The sequence below is a fragment of the Lactuca serriola genome, chromosome 3 (genome assembly GCF_051521515.1).
Source record: "Lactuca serriola cultivar US96UC23 chromosome 3, Lser_US96UC23_V15, whole genome shotgun sequence".
In the NCBI taxonomy this organism is placed as follows: domain Eukaryota; kingdom Viridiplantae; phylum Streptophyta; class Magnoliopsida; order Asterales; family Asteraceae; genus Lactuca; species Lactuca serriola.
This window is the reverse complement of record NC_136410.1, coordinates 104,687,575-104,704,027: the sequence shown is the minus strand read 5'-3', so window position 1 is coordinate 104,704,027 and position 16,453 is coordinate 104,687,575. Positions and strand designations below refer to the sequence as shown.

The following is a 16,453-nucleotide window of genomic DNA, read 5'->3' as shown; positions in this document are numbered from 1 at the left end:
AGAAGATAACTCCTTTAAATAGAGTTCATAAAGAGTACAAATTTTTTTTTAACGGACAAATCTAATCTACTCCTAAGCTACCAATACCTATTCCACCGATATCTACAACGGACTTGATCCCTCGACCTCCAAAAGAAAGAGAACACCTGATACCGTTACCGTTGAGCTACAAACCCCTCTGGTTCATAAAACGTACAAATGCCCACAAAAAGTTTAGTATTATATTTTTCTTCAAAATAACCTTCTTTTTGTATCTTTCCTTCCTATTTCCAATCATGGAGTAAAACCGCCGGCCGAGGGAAAACCAATGTTTAATGCTTGCCCATGCCACCCCACTAAATTAATGACAAGAAAGTTGTTCCTCTTGGCATTATATGCGCATTACATTATATATCTGGATTTCGGAAATAAAACAAGCGGATTCGGATGGATCATAGATGATTTCAATTAGGGCTTTCTGAATATGACGAAAAAGATGTCCGATTCGTTAAAATTTCCCATTTTTTCATGGGTATTTGTAGTTTGTGTTCTTCTTTCTTGTGAATTGATTTCTGGGTATGAAACTGGAAGTGGGATTGTTGAAGGGAAGTTGAATGTTCACTTAGTTCCACATTCACATGATGATGTCGGTTGGTTGAAGACAGTTGATCAGTACTTTATTGGATCGAATAACAGCATACAGGTTCATATATTTGAATTTTAAGTTAAAATATAATGTCAATTCATACAGATTGATTATATATACTATATGTAATATGATTTAAAATATGATCTCACTTGAATTTGAATGTGTTCTTGATGTATTGTTATAGGGTGCTTGTGTTGAAAATGTGCTGGATTCAGTTGTCATGTCACTACTTCGTGATCCAAACAGGAAGTTCATATTCGCGGAGATGGTATAAACCTTATTTGATGTAATCTAATTAAATTAAGAACAATTTCAATCAAACCATAAAAGTTTTTTTTACATTTTTCCAAATCAACGATTTTGAGTTGTTATATACTTATATTATATTTTATCAGTAATTTTCCAAACTAACCATTACGATATGTTATATCAAACCAAAATGATTTTTATGGTATGATTGGAAAAAATAAAGTTTAAATTGTATTCCTAGAGTTAAAGAGACATAAATTCTAATAAATGCTGCAGAAGTCAACTTTAATTGGTGTATTGATGTGCATTTAAACTGATTATTGATAACCAAATATTGAGAAAAAAAAATGTAAAATTACCTAACTAACCCTAGACTAAGGGGTTGGATAAAATGACACTCCATTTTACCATATAAACACCATAATTAAATTTTAAAATATTTTTATTGGATGAAATTTGCATTGGTTTCTAACAAACAGTAGTTAACTTTAGATTCACTTTTTATAAAATGGTTAAATGTACTTTCATTGCAGGCCTTTTTCCAAAGATGGTGGCTATTACAAAGCAAGAAGATCAAAACCCAAGTGAAAAAACTCGTTACAAAAGGCCAATTAGAATTCGTGTACAATCTTTAGATATGTTTATTTCCCTAATCACTAATCTTTAGCTACTAAAAACACTTCTTACTTATGATCTAAATATTTTAATTAAATCAGAAATGGAGGGTGGTGTATGCATGATGAAGCAGCTACACATTACATAGACATGATTGATCAAACAACTTTAGGTCATGCTTTAATAAAGTACAATTTCAATGTAACTCCTCGAGCCGGTTGGCAAATTGATCCATTCGGACATTCGGCAGTTCAAGCTTATCTTTTAGGAGCCGAGGTATATATATATAATAATTCAATAATTCAACATTCTTGATATTACTATTTTTTTTTTTTTGTTATATACTTATGTGGATTTTTTTTTAATGTTGATGTAGCTCGGGTTTGATTCGTTGCATTTTGCACGTATTGATTATCAAGATAGAGCAAAGAGGAAGGTTGATAAAAGTCTTGAAGTGATATGGCGTGGCTCAAAAACATTTGGTGAATCCTCTCAAATTTTTACAAATGCGTTTCCTAGACATTATAGCGCACCGGATGGTTTTAATTTTGAAGTTAGCGGAGACTATGAGCCCATTCAGGTTATGTTTCTAACAATAGCAACATACTTTTGTCTATTTGTTTTTAATAGCATCCTATTTTATTTTTTCTTTTTATGGCGTTGTGCTTTTGTTTTTCTAAGGCACTGTACTTTGAAGATTAACTGGCATCTTACTTTCATTTATTTCTATTACAACATTGTACATTTTAATTTTTTTTTTCTTATAGTTAAGGCATTCTATTTAACGCCTTCCTTATTTTTGTATTGTACTTTGGAAAAGTAACCCGGTTACATCTTTGAAAATTTCTTTGTATTTGAATAATGTTTATTTAATTCGGTGGAATTTTCAAAGTACAATCTTTTAATAAGAAAAAATTGAAAGTAAAATGCTATAATAAATATATAAATGAAAGTATGTTGTTGTTTCTTGCATTTATTTTCATTTTTTTGTTATTAGGACATTATATTATGAGAATTTACCCAGTTATATCACTAATTATTTGCTTTATATTTGGATGACATTGCTATAATCCGATATATTTTTAAGTAGAATGCTATGATAGGAAGATTATGAATGTAAGATGCTAAAATAAAATGAATCAATGAAAGTATATATTATATATTGCTATTAATTGAATTTAACCCAAAATTATTCCCCCCCTTTGTATAGATTTTGTATTTTTTTTTATTGAAAAGATTTTATTTTATCTTTGATGAAATCACAGGACAACCCTCTTCTATTTGACCGAAATGTGGAGAAAAGAGTTAATGATTTCATTGATGCTGCACTAACTCAAGTAAGTATTTTCTTTTTTATTTCAAAGTTTTTTTACACAAAATAATAATATTTTCGGAAATAAAACAAACAGGCAAATGTCACAAGAACAAACCATATAATGTGGACAATGGGAGACGACTTTCAATACCAATATGCAGAATCTTGGTTCAAGCAAATGGACAAACTAATTCACTATGTTAACAAGGTATATTTTAAAATTTAAATTCCCTTTTTTTCTCCATTTTTTATGTTTACAATTTAAAACTCGACTTCAAAATTAAATTTAAATATGTTTTTAATCACAGGATGGGAGAGTGAACGCGTTATATTCCACTCCATCTATTTACACCGATGCAAAACTTGCTTCAAATGTGTCTTGGCCACTAAAAACCCATGATTATTTTCCGTAAGCTTCTTGTAGATTATTCATGAAGCTATTTTTTTTAATCATTAAAGAAATCAACTATATTTAAAAATTTTGTTTCTTGTGTGTAGATATGCAGATGGTGGAGATTCTTATTGGACAGGTTACTTTACTAGTCGTCCAGGTTTGAAAGGATACATACGTTCATTGAGTGGATATTATTTGGTAAGAAAACGAATTATGTTAATTTATGATTATACATTTTCATTATGTTTATCTAATAAAGTGTTTCTTTCAATATTCAGTTTTATACCGATTTCTTATCTGCTTCTCTAAATTCGGTTATTATTTATTATGATCCGAAATAATCAGAAAATCGTAATCATCACAATTTAACCTAAACAATCGAAACTGATTATTGCAACTTAAATTCCAATAATGTAAAATTTACACCATTTTTTTAGGCATCAAGGCAACTAGAATACCTAGTAGGAAGGCGAACAAAAGGACCCAACACTTTTAGTCTTGGAGATGCTTTAGGAATCGCACAACATCATGACGCTGTTACTGGAACTGCTAAACAACATACAACAAATGATTATGAAAAACGTTTAGCAATTGGAGCTCATGAGGTACAATTTTAAATTAATTAATCTTTTATAACAAACTCTTATTATTTATGTGTTCTTTAATTCTCAATAGGCTGAGGCTGTTGTCAGTTTAGCTTTATCACATCTTACCACCTCTAAATCGAGCAGCATTAATTCCACCATTCCCACATCACTATTTAGTCAGGTAATTAATGCTCTAAATTTTTCATGAAAACGATTTTTAATTAATTTTGAATTTTAATGAAAATAACAAGGTTTGATATATAGTTTTTTTTTTTTTTTTATATAACATGTGACAGTGTCCACTACTTAATATAAGCTTTTGCCCACCAACAGAGAACATTCCTTCTGGAAAAAGTTTGGTAATATACAACGATTATAAATTTTATGATAATTTGACATTTTGAATAAAGAATTCCGAGTTTTTCATGTTTAAAATGTTGTGTTTGGTTTTTTTCAGGTTGTTGTCGCATATAACCCTCTTGGATGGAATCGTGTAGATATAATCAGGATACCCGTGAGTTTTATAAGTTCACCATTTTTTTTTTATACTTTTCGAACCGTTTTTATGTGATCTTTTGTTGAAAAATTCAGGGTTATTAATGACTAATACTAATAATCTTTTTGCGTGACTTTTTAACAGGTCAAAGATGCTAACGTCATAGTCCAAGACAACAAGGGCAATAAAGTCGAAACACAATTTATAGAATTCGATAATGTAAAAAGAAACTTAAGAAGCTTTTACACCGAGGCTTATTTGGGAATTTCACCTAAAGAAGTTCCAAAATACTGGCTTTTGTTTCAAGCATCTGTGCCACCTTTGGGTTGGAACACTTACTTCATTACTAAAACAACTAGTAAAGGTACTTAACACTCGTTACATAACTCCTTTTTCAATATCTGTAATAACCATATGTGTAAAAGACGTGAATGCCCTTCTCATTCTTATATTAGAAAATATCCCTAAACAAATTTATGGGTCTTTCCTCTAAAATCTTTAACTCAGGAGGGTATATATCCACGGTAGACACTCCACAAGATGAATCCATTGAAATAGGTTCAGGAAGCTTGAAGATGTCGTTTTCTTTACAATCTGGGCAATTGAAAAGAATTACAAATTCTAGAACGAGGGTAAGTTTCACTTTTAATCATTACAAATAAATAAATCGGTAAATCCATAGCAAAAAAAATACTCTTAGATTTATTTATTTATTTTGAAAAAAAGGCTGTACACTAAATTAATTTCTTTGACTTTCTAGATTGATTTACCTATACAACAAAGCTATCTATGGTATGGTAGTGAAGCTGATATTCAGGTACGATAATTCAAGATACATTTGTTTAGATAATTTGTCGTTTTCATTTTTTGGGTCCCTCAAAATGATGAAGTGGATTTTTGACATGTGGGTTTTATATGTATCTTTTGATAGCCTTCGGGAGCTTACATTTTCCACCCTAATGGAGCACCCCCATCGATTGTTTCAAGATCTGTACCTATTAAAGTCATTCGTGGGCCACTTGTTGATGAAGTTCATCAGCAGTTTAACTCATGGATCTATCAGGTCAGAATCTTAATCTTTTTCATTAATATCTAATAAATGATGTTTAAAAAATATTTGAGAAAATGATATTATTCTTTCGATAATATGTTTTCAGGTGACTAGAGTTTACAAAGACAAAGAGCACGCTGAATTTGAATTCATTGTAAGTATTCCATATTTCCCCATATAATTAATTCACACTTCATATATACAAGAATATATTTGAACAAAAGTTTCTTGATTGTAGATCGGTCCAATTCCTGTAGAAGATGGTGTTGGAAAAGAAGTCATTACAAGAATTACAGCCGATATGGCCACTAACAAGGTGTTCTATACCGATTCTAATGGAAGAGACTTCCTCAAAAGGGTAAAAATAAATAAATAAATAATTAAATACAAAACTTAAGTCTTTGTTGTGTTCATAAATTTGTATTTAATTTGAGATTTATTATTAGGTACGAGATTATAGAGAAGACTGGCCTCTTCAAGTTACACAACCCATAGCCGGAAACTATTATCCGGTAACTTTTTAAACCTTGTGACAAAAAAAAAAGTACATGAGAGATTATTATATTATTTGACACTAAAATATCGTTTAAAATTTTTTGTTCTTAGCTAAATCTTGGAATATTCACAACAGACAACAAAACCGAATTATCGGTGCTTGTTGATCGCGCCACTGGTGGGGCCAGCATCAAAGATGGACAAATGGAAATTATGTTCCATAGGTACTCTCTCACATGTGTTTCTCATTTTCAATGATCATAAAATTATTACTAAATATTTTTATTTTGTCAAGGCATATGTTGTATGATGATGGTAGAGGAGTGGGTGAAGCCCTTGATGAGACTGTGTGTAATAAGACCACATGTCAAGGACTTACGGTATGTCTGTAGCTTAATTTTTGGGTCCCAACTGTTTAGATGGGACCCAAAAAATAAAAACAGACAAAAATAAAATGAATATTAAAAACTTAAACAAAAAACATTGTTTAGGTTCGAGGAAATTATTATATGAATGCCAACGTGGTTGGAAGTGGATCACGGTGGCGTAGAACAATGGGCCAAGAGATTTATTCTCCCCTCCTCTTAGCTTTTGCACATGAGGTATACTGTTTTTTATTTGTCTGGATAAACGATATTTAAAATATATAATAGAAAATAATGGGATACTTTGAGAGGGTGATAGTTTGTTTCAATATATGCCTTACAGAAACAAAACGATTATAAAGCTTCTCACTTAACAAGATCAACAACGATGGATCCAAATTATATTTTACCTCCAAATGTCGCGTTAATTACACTTCAGGAATTGGAGGATGGAAGTGTGCTCATTCGTTTAGCTCATCTATATGAGGTAACACCAATCAAAGTGTTGTTAACTTTTAAAGACTTTGCTATAAAACCTTAATTTTTTTGTCATTAATGATCGTCTTAACTCTTAATGATTTAGTTTTTTGAAATCAACTTGTTCATGTTATGAATGTTCTTAGGCCGGTGAAGATGTTGCCTTGTCAACGTTAGTCAAAGTCGAATTGAAGAAACTTTTAGCTGCAAAAACGGTACACATATATGCCAAAAGTTGTAAAATTACCTAATTTTTGGTCATGTTATAAAGTGTGAGTTGTGTTAATTTTACAGATTAAGATGATACAAGAAACAAGCTTATCAGCAAACCAAGATAAGTCGGGTATAAAAAAGATAAGATGGAAGGTTGAAGGTGGAAGTGGTGGTGAGGTGTCACCGGTTAGGGGTGGGCCTGTTGACCCTTCGGCTCTAGTTGTTGAGCTTGCTCCTATGGAGATTCGGACATTTATTTTAGGTTTGAAGTAATTGTTTGGAAATGATTATTGTCGGTTCAAAAATAAAAATCAAATAATAAAATAATTAGTCAATAATTTACATGTATTCCTTTATCAAGGCCTAACATGTTCTTGATTCTATATGTTAAACGATAGAACAAAAATTGTATACATACATATTTGAATAAAAATAATAATATTCTAGAATGGTCAATGTCCTTATGTATTTATTCATACCCAAACTCTGAGTGACCAGTTTCACGGAACATTTTTTACTTAACTTTAATAACACATGAAACCCAAATTTTAATTATACTAGAGTATGTATTAAACCAAAAATTATTAGCAACAGTAAAGTTTATAGACTTTATAGTTTTGCCACCATACTTTCCTTTTTACTCTTTTGACACGATATATACTTTGCTTTTACACTTTTGTCACCATACTTACACTTTTGCCAGAATATATATGCTTGCTTCTTACCCTTTTGTCACAATATTTTTGTCATTTACAATTTTCCCATATATGTTGACAGGTTTAGTCATTACAAAAGTTATCCATATAATTTATAGAAAATATCTTGTCCATTTTTTTTTACCTTTGAGCTTTTGACTTTGGCCACAATCCTCTCATATGTTGGCATGTTTTATCCCTATGTAAAAAATACGTTACAAAAATTGTCTATGTAATTTACATAAAAGGTCCATCAAAGCAAAAATAATTAGATTCCCGACTTACTTCCCTCGTGAATCGGGGAAAGAGCAATATATATATATATATATATATATATATATATATATATATATATATATATATATATATATATATATATATATATATATATATATATATATATATATATATATATATGGGAAAAGTGAATATACCCTTAAGGGTATATAAGCTTAGGTACCCATACTCATTATACTACGTCGTTTTGTATCATATAATACATTCTAATTGTCCAATGTTCTTATAATTTAACTTCTAACTTGATTTACTTTCATGATTTTTATAAATTACACATTTATCTTCCTCTTACATAATTTTCATTTTCAAGTACAATATATATAGCCTAGTAGATGTTCGGCAAATAGAGGTGATATAAGAGAAAGATAATAGTGAAATTTGGAAAATTTTGAAAGTAAATCAAGTTAAGGGTTGAAGTTTAAGAACATTATAATGAATATATCAAACAAAACGATGTATTATGATGTGTTTGGGTACCTAAGCTTATATACCCTTAAGGGTATATTCACTTTTCCCTATATATATATATATATATATATATATATATATATATATATATATATATATATATATATATATATATATATATATAACATTAATTGCCATGGTGTTTAGGAACTGTAACTTTTTGATGATTTAGAATTTTTTTAACCACAAATATTTCTAGTTTTGGCCTTTTCATTTACCAAATGTGTCCCCTTGACTTTTTGGCAAATTAGTTTGTGGAGTTAGTATTTTTGATCCTCTTCTTTTCTTAAAATATTACACACTAACTTCATGATGATTTAGAATTTAACCTCAAGATTTCAAGAGTTTGTCACTTTTGGTTATTGGCATTTACCAAATTTGACCTTTTTGTCACATTAGTTTGTGAAGTCGATATTTTTGGTCCCCAATTTTCCTCAAAACCAAAGAAACGCCGAAATATATAAACATAAAAGAAAGTTATTTGAACCGTCGCAAAACACAAATCATTTTCAGGTTCTAATGATAATATACTAATCGACCCATGTGGGCGGGTTCACAGAGTTGTCAGAAGCCTTTTTCGGGCAGTTTCGGGCCAAAATTGGTTACGTGGTTTCTTTGTATTGGTCTACTCATAATCATTATTATTTTATTGATGACCAATAAGCAAATAAATATTCTAATTATGAACTTTAATAGAAAAGCTTTGCAACAAGACGTGAGAAGTAGGTATTATGGATTTTGTGAATCAAATTCCCATCAAGTGGTGTTATTATGTTGAAAGTTACTTTTGACTTCTTATTCCAAATCAAAATAATACAAATAAATGGATTTTAAAAATGTAACAATAATATAAGATCCATATTTGAATGCATATTTTCATCGCCGTTACTGTAACAAGAATTATAATCGGAAATCACATTGTAAGTTGTAGCAAAGTAACTGAATTTTCTGAACGGTACAAAGTTTTTGAGAATGTTTAGTTTCTGTGAAAAAAAAAATAACTAAAAAAATTTTCTTGCTTTTAGCTTTATTTTACACAAAAAATTGGGAATCCATAAACTACTTCAACTAGTTTTTGGAAACTTTTAACTTTTGATTTTTATCTAATTTTATACTTTTAAAAGCCAACAATTACTTTTGTCGAACATTTTTATATAAATAAAAACTATAGTTTCCAGGTACCGATTATCAATTTCCAACTACCGACTAAATTTATCAAACACGCCGAAAAACAGTTAATGATTTTTATAATTACCTTAAAAATCGATCTCCCAACCTTTCAAAATTCATGGTTTGTCTTGAGATTTTCAAACTCGAATATACATAAATGCTAGTTATTGAAAAATAACTTTTTATGGTAATTATTTATCACTTTGTAAATATCCGCGTCATTATATATAGAGAATCATAATTAACAAAGAACCAATAAACCAATCGTGAGCGTCGTAAATCATCGAAACTCATAATGATCAACGGCCAAGGAAATAGATGTACACTTATACATTAGACACACCTACACATCAGATTATACCAAAAAATCAACCTCTTTTTTCGTTTAAATTTGTTTTAGGCCACATTTTTTATCGAAAAAAAAAAACCGAATATAACGTTGTTCACGATTTTGCGTCCTCATTCCATAAAGATCCATATTTATATATAAAAAAACAATTTTTTTTTCGAAAAAAACTTACTTCATTTTGAAAAAAAAAATTAAGTTTATTTTTATCCAAAAAAAAATTAATTATACCAAAAATATTGATTTTTTGTACTCTATTAATAAACATCAACACCGATTTAAAAAAAATATCTCGATCAGTTCAGATTCAGAATGTGAATCTAAACTATAAATATTTCAATTTATAACATTCACAATTTGAAAAAACTCGATCTGATCAGATCCACACTGTGAATCTAAAGTATAAATACTTCAATTTGTAACATTCACAATGTTAATTTGACTTACTATTTCAACTTTTTGATCATTCGCAAATTAACATAGGGCCATGCATGCACGTAAAGTTTGCAAATTTACGTGATAAGCATACCCCAAGAGCTTAGATCTATGGTTTGGAACCGTTGCATGTCTCAGATTTGGTCTGTATAGGAGGAGGGTTGAAGGGACTCGACGAGTTCTAAAGTGGACTCGGCGAGTTCTATGAAGATGGTCTTAGACTCGGCGAGTTGGATGAACAACTCAGCGAGTCCTTTATAGATTGCCTGAAACTCGGCGAGTTGTTCTCGGACTCGACGAGTCGGATCGCGAGTCGGTCTGATCGTCCCAAGTAGTGAGTTAAGGGTGACTCAGTGAGTGGGAAGAGGGACGTGATGAGTTAATGCTGGGATAGTAGGAGAGGGACTCGGCGAGTCCGTGCCATGACTCGGCGAGTCTAGTCAACTGGAAGTTGACCTTAACCAAGGAGTTGACCTTGGACCAGGGGTAGGTCAGTCTTTTGACCTAAGGGTATTTAGGAGTGACTAATCTGTGTTTATGGATTTATAGCCGGAGGATTTCCGGTGCAGCAGTCAGTCGTCTAGCAAGCAGACTTTCAGCAGCTACTTTTCGAGGTGAGTTACCTTCCAGTAGCCGTAGGTCTAAGGCCACAATGTCGGCCCACCAGTAGGAGTTGTATGTTAGATGATTGTCTTTGTGATATTCATCTAGGTTTGCTACTACTTGATATGTTTATGTGTTAGCATATTATGATGTTATGTGATAGTGGTAGTAGGGGTGAAATAGTCCTTGGTTACCGGTCGATAGGACCGAAGGGGTAGTTTAGTACTCAGCCATGCTAGCCAGATTATGATATGTGTGATATGATATTATGTGGCAGTATCCGGTCGAAAGGACCGAAGGGGAGGCCAGCACCCAGATATGCTAGGCAGTATCCGGTCGAAAGGACCGAAGGGGAGGCTAGTACCAAGATATGCTATGTAGTATCTGATGGGTTTTAGCCATAAGAACTTTCTTATGTGCGCATGCAAAACCCTAATGCTCGGATCTAGGCTTTCTAATTAAATATGCTTTGAATCCAAGACTTCTAATAACTATTTAGGCTAAATAACAACATTGAAACAGATCTAGAATCATACCTTTGAATTCCTTGTTGACCTTGTTGTCTTGGAGCTTCTAGAGTCACAAATGTCACTCCTCTAATGGCTTACAAACACCAATAGCAAGGAAGATGATTTAGGAGAGAGGAGAGGGGAGGAATTCGACCAGAAGTTCCTTACTTTAGGTTAAGTGTCGAATTCCATCAGCCATAGGGTCTATTTATACTTGTAGACTCCTTAAGGATTACAGATAAGTCCCTATCAGATAATCTTCTCTTAAGGCTATCCAAATCCATTCCTAAGATAATCATATGGACGATTTTAGCTATCCTAAATCTCTTAGAATTCGTCCATACCATATCCAAATGGATTTACAGTCTAAAGTTTAACTATCAAACAATTGACAGTTTATACCCCTTTATTTAATTAATCTCTTTAAGTCACCAAATTAATTCTAATTAATTCTATGACTTATATTAATCAAATAACAATATATTATTCATTATATTATTCCCATAATATATTAATAATATTTACTCTCTCTTATTAAATCATCCTATCAAGTTGCTATGGTGAAGGCAACCCAAAAGGACTATGCACAACCGGATCAAATACTTGACTAATATAGTTACAGCCTTAGACACTATTCCAACAGTCTCCCACTTGGATAAGTCTAGTAACTATACAAGTACAATTCGGTTTGCAATCGTAGCTCTCAAAGACGCTGTCAAACTCTGATCTAATCAATCTTGTCCTTTAGATAAGGGAACGTACAGTCCTCTGTTAGATATCATGCTGACAATCCTATGGAATGGTTAGTCAAGCATTTAGGTTTCTCGATCTCTGATTTATTTGACATAGAACTTAATCGAACACATCAATTCAGTTCTGACCGGGCCCGGCACATAAGTCAAATCAAATCATCGAGCGGCCGAGATATCGCTTTTACCTTCTTAGATAAAAGTTACAGATAAACTTCGACTTATATGCATTTACTTATTCATTAACCAACTATACACAACAATGCGTTTTATAACACCGAGTTACTGATGCGTTTTCGCATTATCAATGTACAACCAATTAACAAATAACAAACCATATATCTAGGTTTTAAGACTATATGATATTATCGTCTTGCGATCACCCATTTATATCTTATTCCATAAGGTGATTCCAGCAAGCGCGGGTTTGTTCTAATGCTCAAAACTAGTTCATAAGCACTCATGAACGTTGCAGCAACCCTTTGCTATGTATAACACCATTTAGACAATCTACACACCAATTCATGACAATCTGCATTCATATCTACTTCCAACATATGAACGATTGTGGACAATTTGAACAATTCTATTATTCCTAATAATTTCAATTATTCTGGAAGTCAAAACATGCAAAGTGAAACAATAGTTAACAATTAACATAAGACAGTAACATTACTCATAAATAAAACTCCTTTATTTAATCATCAAATGTTAATTACATTTATCTATTACACGTTTCTAATACTATCTAATCTATGCTAATATCATCCTTCAGCCCAATACTCCTAGCATGTTGTAAGTGCTTAACCCTACTCAGTCCCTTCGTAAGCGGATCTGCTGGGTTATCTTCTGATGATATCCTCTTCACTACGAGTTGTCCTTCTTCTACACAATGTCTGATGAAGTGATATTTTCTGTCGATATGTCTTGATCTACCATGATCCCTCGGTTCCTTGGTTAAGGAAACCGCACCTTCGTTATCACAGAAAATCTCCATTGGCTCCTTTATGGCAGGTATGACTCCAAGATCACCGATGAAGTTCTTTAGCCATATCGCCTCCTTCGACGCTTCGCTCGCTGCAATGTACTCTGATTCGCACGTTGAATCAGCTACGGTTTCCTGCTTGGAACTCTTCCATGTCACTGCTCCTCCATTTAGGGTAAAGACCCAGCCCGACTGCGAACGGTAATTGTCCCTGTCGGTCTGAAAACTGGCGTCACAATACCCTCGCACCTTCAAGTCATCACTCCCTCCGAGGACTAAGAACCATTCCTTCGTCCTCCGAAGGTACTTAAGGATATTCTTCACCGCAATCCAATGTGCTTTGCCAGGATTCCCTTGATATCTGCTAACCATGCTCAAAGCGAAGGCTACATCAGGGCGAGTACAAGTCATAGCGTACATGATTGAGCCAACTGCGGAAGCGTATGGTACTCGGCTCATTTCTGCTATCTCAGCTTCGGTACTCGGACTTTGAGTCTTACTCAACTTGGCATTGCTTTGTATCGGTAATTCTCCCTTCTTTGAGTTTTCCATACTAAAACGTTTTAGTACCTTCTCTAAGTAAGTGTTCTGACTAAGTCCAATTAGTCTCTTACTTCTTTCTCTCACTATCCTTATTCCCAAAATGTAAGAAGCTTCTCCGAGGTCCTTCATAGCGAAGCACTTCCCGAGCCAGGACTTAACTTCCTGCAGAGTCGGGATGTCGTTTCCTATGAGTAATATGTCATCGACATATAGAACGAGGAAGCTTACTATACTCCCACTGGCTTTGACATATACACAAGACTCGTCTTCGCTTCGTACAAATCCAAACTCTTTGACTTTCTCATCGAAGCAAAGATTCCATCTGCGAGACGCTTGCTTAAGTCCATAAATGGACTTCTCAAGATTACACACTCTATTCGGATGCTTCGGATCCACAAACCCCTCGGGCTAAGCCATGTAAACATCCTCAGCCAACTTCCCGTTAAGGAAAGCGGTCTTGACATCCATTTGCCAAATCTCATAATCATGAAATGCGGCAATAGCTAGCATCACTCTAATAGATTTAATCTTCGCAACTGGTGAGAAGGTCTCATCATAGTCAACTCCAGGAGTTTGAGTAAAGCCCTTCGCAACCAATCGCGCTTTATATGTGTGCACATTTCCATCCACGTGGGTCTTCTTCTTGAAGATCCATTTGCACCCAACGGTCTTACGTCCGGGCACATAATCAACCAAATTCCAAACTTGGTTATCATACATGGATTGGATCTCGCTATCCATTGCCTCTTTCCATTTCGCAGACTCCGGGCCTGCCATGGCTTCCTTATAGCTATTAGGTTCATCAAGATTTATTAGTGTACCATCACTAATATACGTGTCCCCTTCGGTAGTAGTATGAAAACCATAAAACTGGGGTAGAACTCTAACTCTATCGGAACGTCTAAGAGGTAAGGATTCGTCAATCGGTTCAACCGGAGTTTCCTCCTTGGGTTGAGTGCCAGCGGTAGAGGTTCCTTCATCTATCGACTCTTGAATCTCTTCAAGCTCGATTTGCCTCCCACTGTCTCCTTGGCTTATGAGTTCTCGCTCTCGGAAAACTCCTCTCCTCGCAACGAAGACCACATTGTCCTTCGGTCTATAGAAGAGATATCCAAAGGATGTCTGCGGGTAGCCGATGAAAATACATCGCTCACTTCGAGGTTCAAGCTTGTCGTGAGTATCTCGTCTTACGAAAGCCTCGCAACCCCAAACCTTGATATGTGCCAACGAGGGAGCTTTCCCTGTCCACATCTCGTGAGGTGTTTTGGCAACCTTCTTGGTAGGGACTCGGTTAAGGATATGGGCGGCAGTCTCTAAGGCATACCCCCAAAAAGAGATAGGTAGTGAAGCACGACTCATCATAGAGCGAACCATATCCAATAAGGTTCGATTACGCATTTCTGCCACACCATTCAACTGCGGTGTCCTAGGAGGCGTCAATTGTGAAACTATTCCACACTCCTTGAGATAATCGTGGAATTCAAGACTTAGGTACTCTCCTCCTCGATCGGATCGAAGCATCTTGATTTTCCTGCCCAATTGATTCTCCACTTCATTCTTGAACTCTTTGAACTTTTCAAAGGTTTCTGACTTTTGCTTGATTAAGTAGATATACCCATATCTACTATAGTCATCGGTAAAAGTCACGTAGAAGCGGTTCCCATCCTTCGTGGTTGATCTAAACGGTCCACATACATCGGTATGTATTAGGTCCAATAGACCGTCGCCCCTTTCACATGTACTCGTGAAGGGTGATTTAGTCATCTTCCCAAGTAAACAAGACTCGCATGTGTCATCTTCCCTAAGGTCGAATGATTCCAACACTCCATCCTTTTGGAGTTGGGCTATGCGTTTCTTGTTGACATGTCCAAGACGACAATGCCACAAGGATGCTTTATCCATACTAGTGGAAGAATCAATATTCAAAACATCATTTCCTAAGTTATCAACAATCATAACAGTTTCATATATTCCATTACATGGTATAGCTTCAAAGTAAAAGACACCATTTAGATAAGCCAAAATAGAACCATTCTCATTATTAAAAGAAAATCTAAATCCTTGTCTATATAAACCATGAAATGAAATGATGTTTCTTGCCATTTCTGGCGAATAGCAACAATTGTTCAAATCTAAAACCAAACTATTCCTAAGCACTAAAGAATACACTCCAATCTTGGTTACAGGCGACGATCTTTTGTTCCCCATGATTAGATTGATCCTTCCTTGCTCCACATCCCTACTTCTTCTTAGTCCCTGCACATTAGAACAAATGTGATAACCACAACCGGTATCAAGGACCCAAGAAATAGCATGATTAGAATCGTTAGATTTAATTGCGTATATACCTGCAAAAGATGGCTTGATCTTTCCTTCTTTGATTGCTTGCAGGTACTCTGGGCAGCTTCTCTTCCAATGTCCTATCTTGTGGCAGTGGTGGCACTCTGCCTCCTTCGGGTTAGGACAGGGCTTAGCGGGATCAACTTTGGTCCCACTAGAAGAGGCACCATCTCGGGCCTTCACCTTGCGATGGTTCTTCGATGAAGCTTTCCTCTTCTTTCCCTTTCCTTGACCAATAGCCAAGACAGGAGCGGCGGGCGGATTGGGAGTAGGTGCAACAGACTTGTCCTTGAAGTTGCTCTCAGCGACTCTCAAGAGACCTTGGAGTTTGCTTAGGGTGACCTCCTCTTTGTTCATGTGGTAGGTCATCCTGAACTGGTTGTACATCGGAGGCAAAGAGTGAAGCACCATGTCGATCGCCAAGTCTT

General features: G+C 34.2%; 1 protein-coding gene across 1 annotated transcript; it reads left to right on the top strand.

Moving 5' to 3' along the window:
* The first annotated feature begins 259 nt into the window (after positions 1-259).
* LOC145092988 (Glycosyl hydrolase family 38 protein) lies at positions 260-7,334 on the top strand. The gene is made up of 26 exons (XM_079031014.1): positions 260-682; positions 813-896; positions 1,411-1,499; positions 1,594-1,768; positions 1,869-2,072; positions 2,758-2,829; positions 2,902-3,015; positions 3,116-3,216; positions 3,306-3,399; positions 3,639-3,806; positions 3,877-3,969; positions 4,085-4,147; positions 4,246-4,302; positions 4,429-4,648; positions 4,792-4,916; positions 5,045-5,101; positions 5,216-5,347; positions 5,442-5,489; positions 5,574-5,693; positions 5,782-5,847; positions 5,942-6,054; positions 6,126-6,210; positions 6,322-6,432; positions 6,539-6,682; positions 6,819-6,887; positions 6,967-7,334. The coding sequence occupies exons 1-26, from the start codon at positions 464-466 to the stop codon at positions 7,156-7,158; spliced, it is 3,015 nt and encodes a 1,004-aa protein (XP_078887140.1). The 5' UTR covers positions 260-463; the 3' UTR covers positions 7,159-7,334.
* The last annotated feature ends 9,119 nt before the right edge of the window (positions 7,335-16,453 follow it).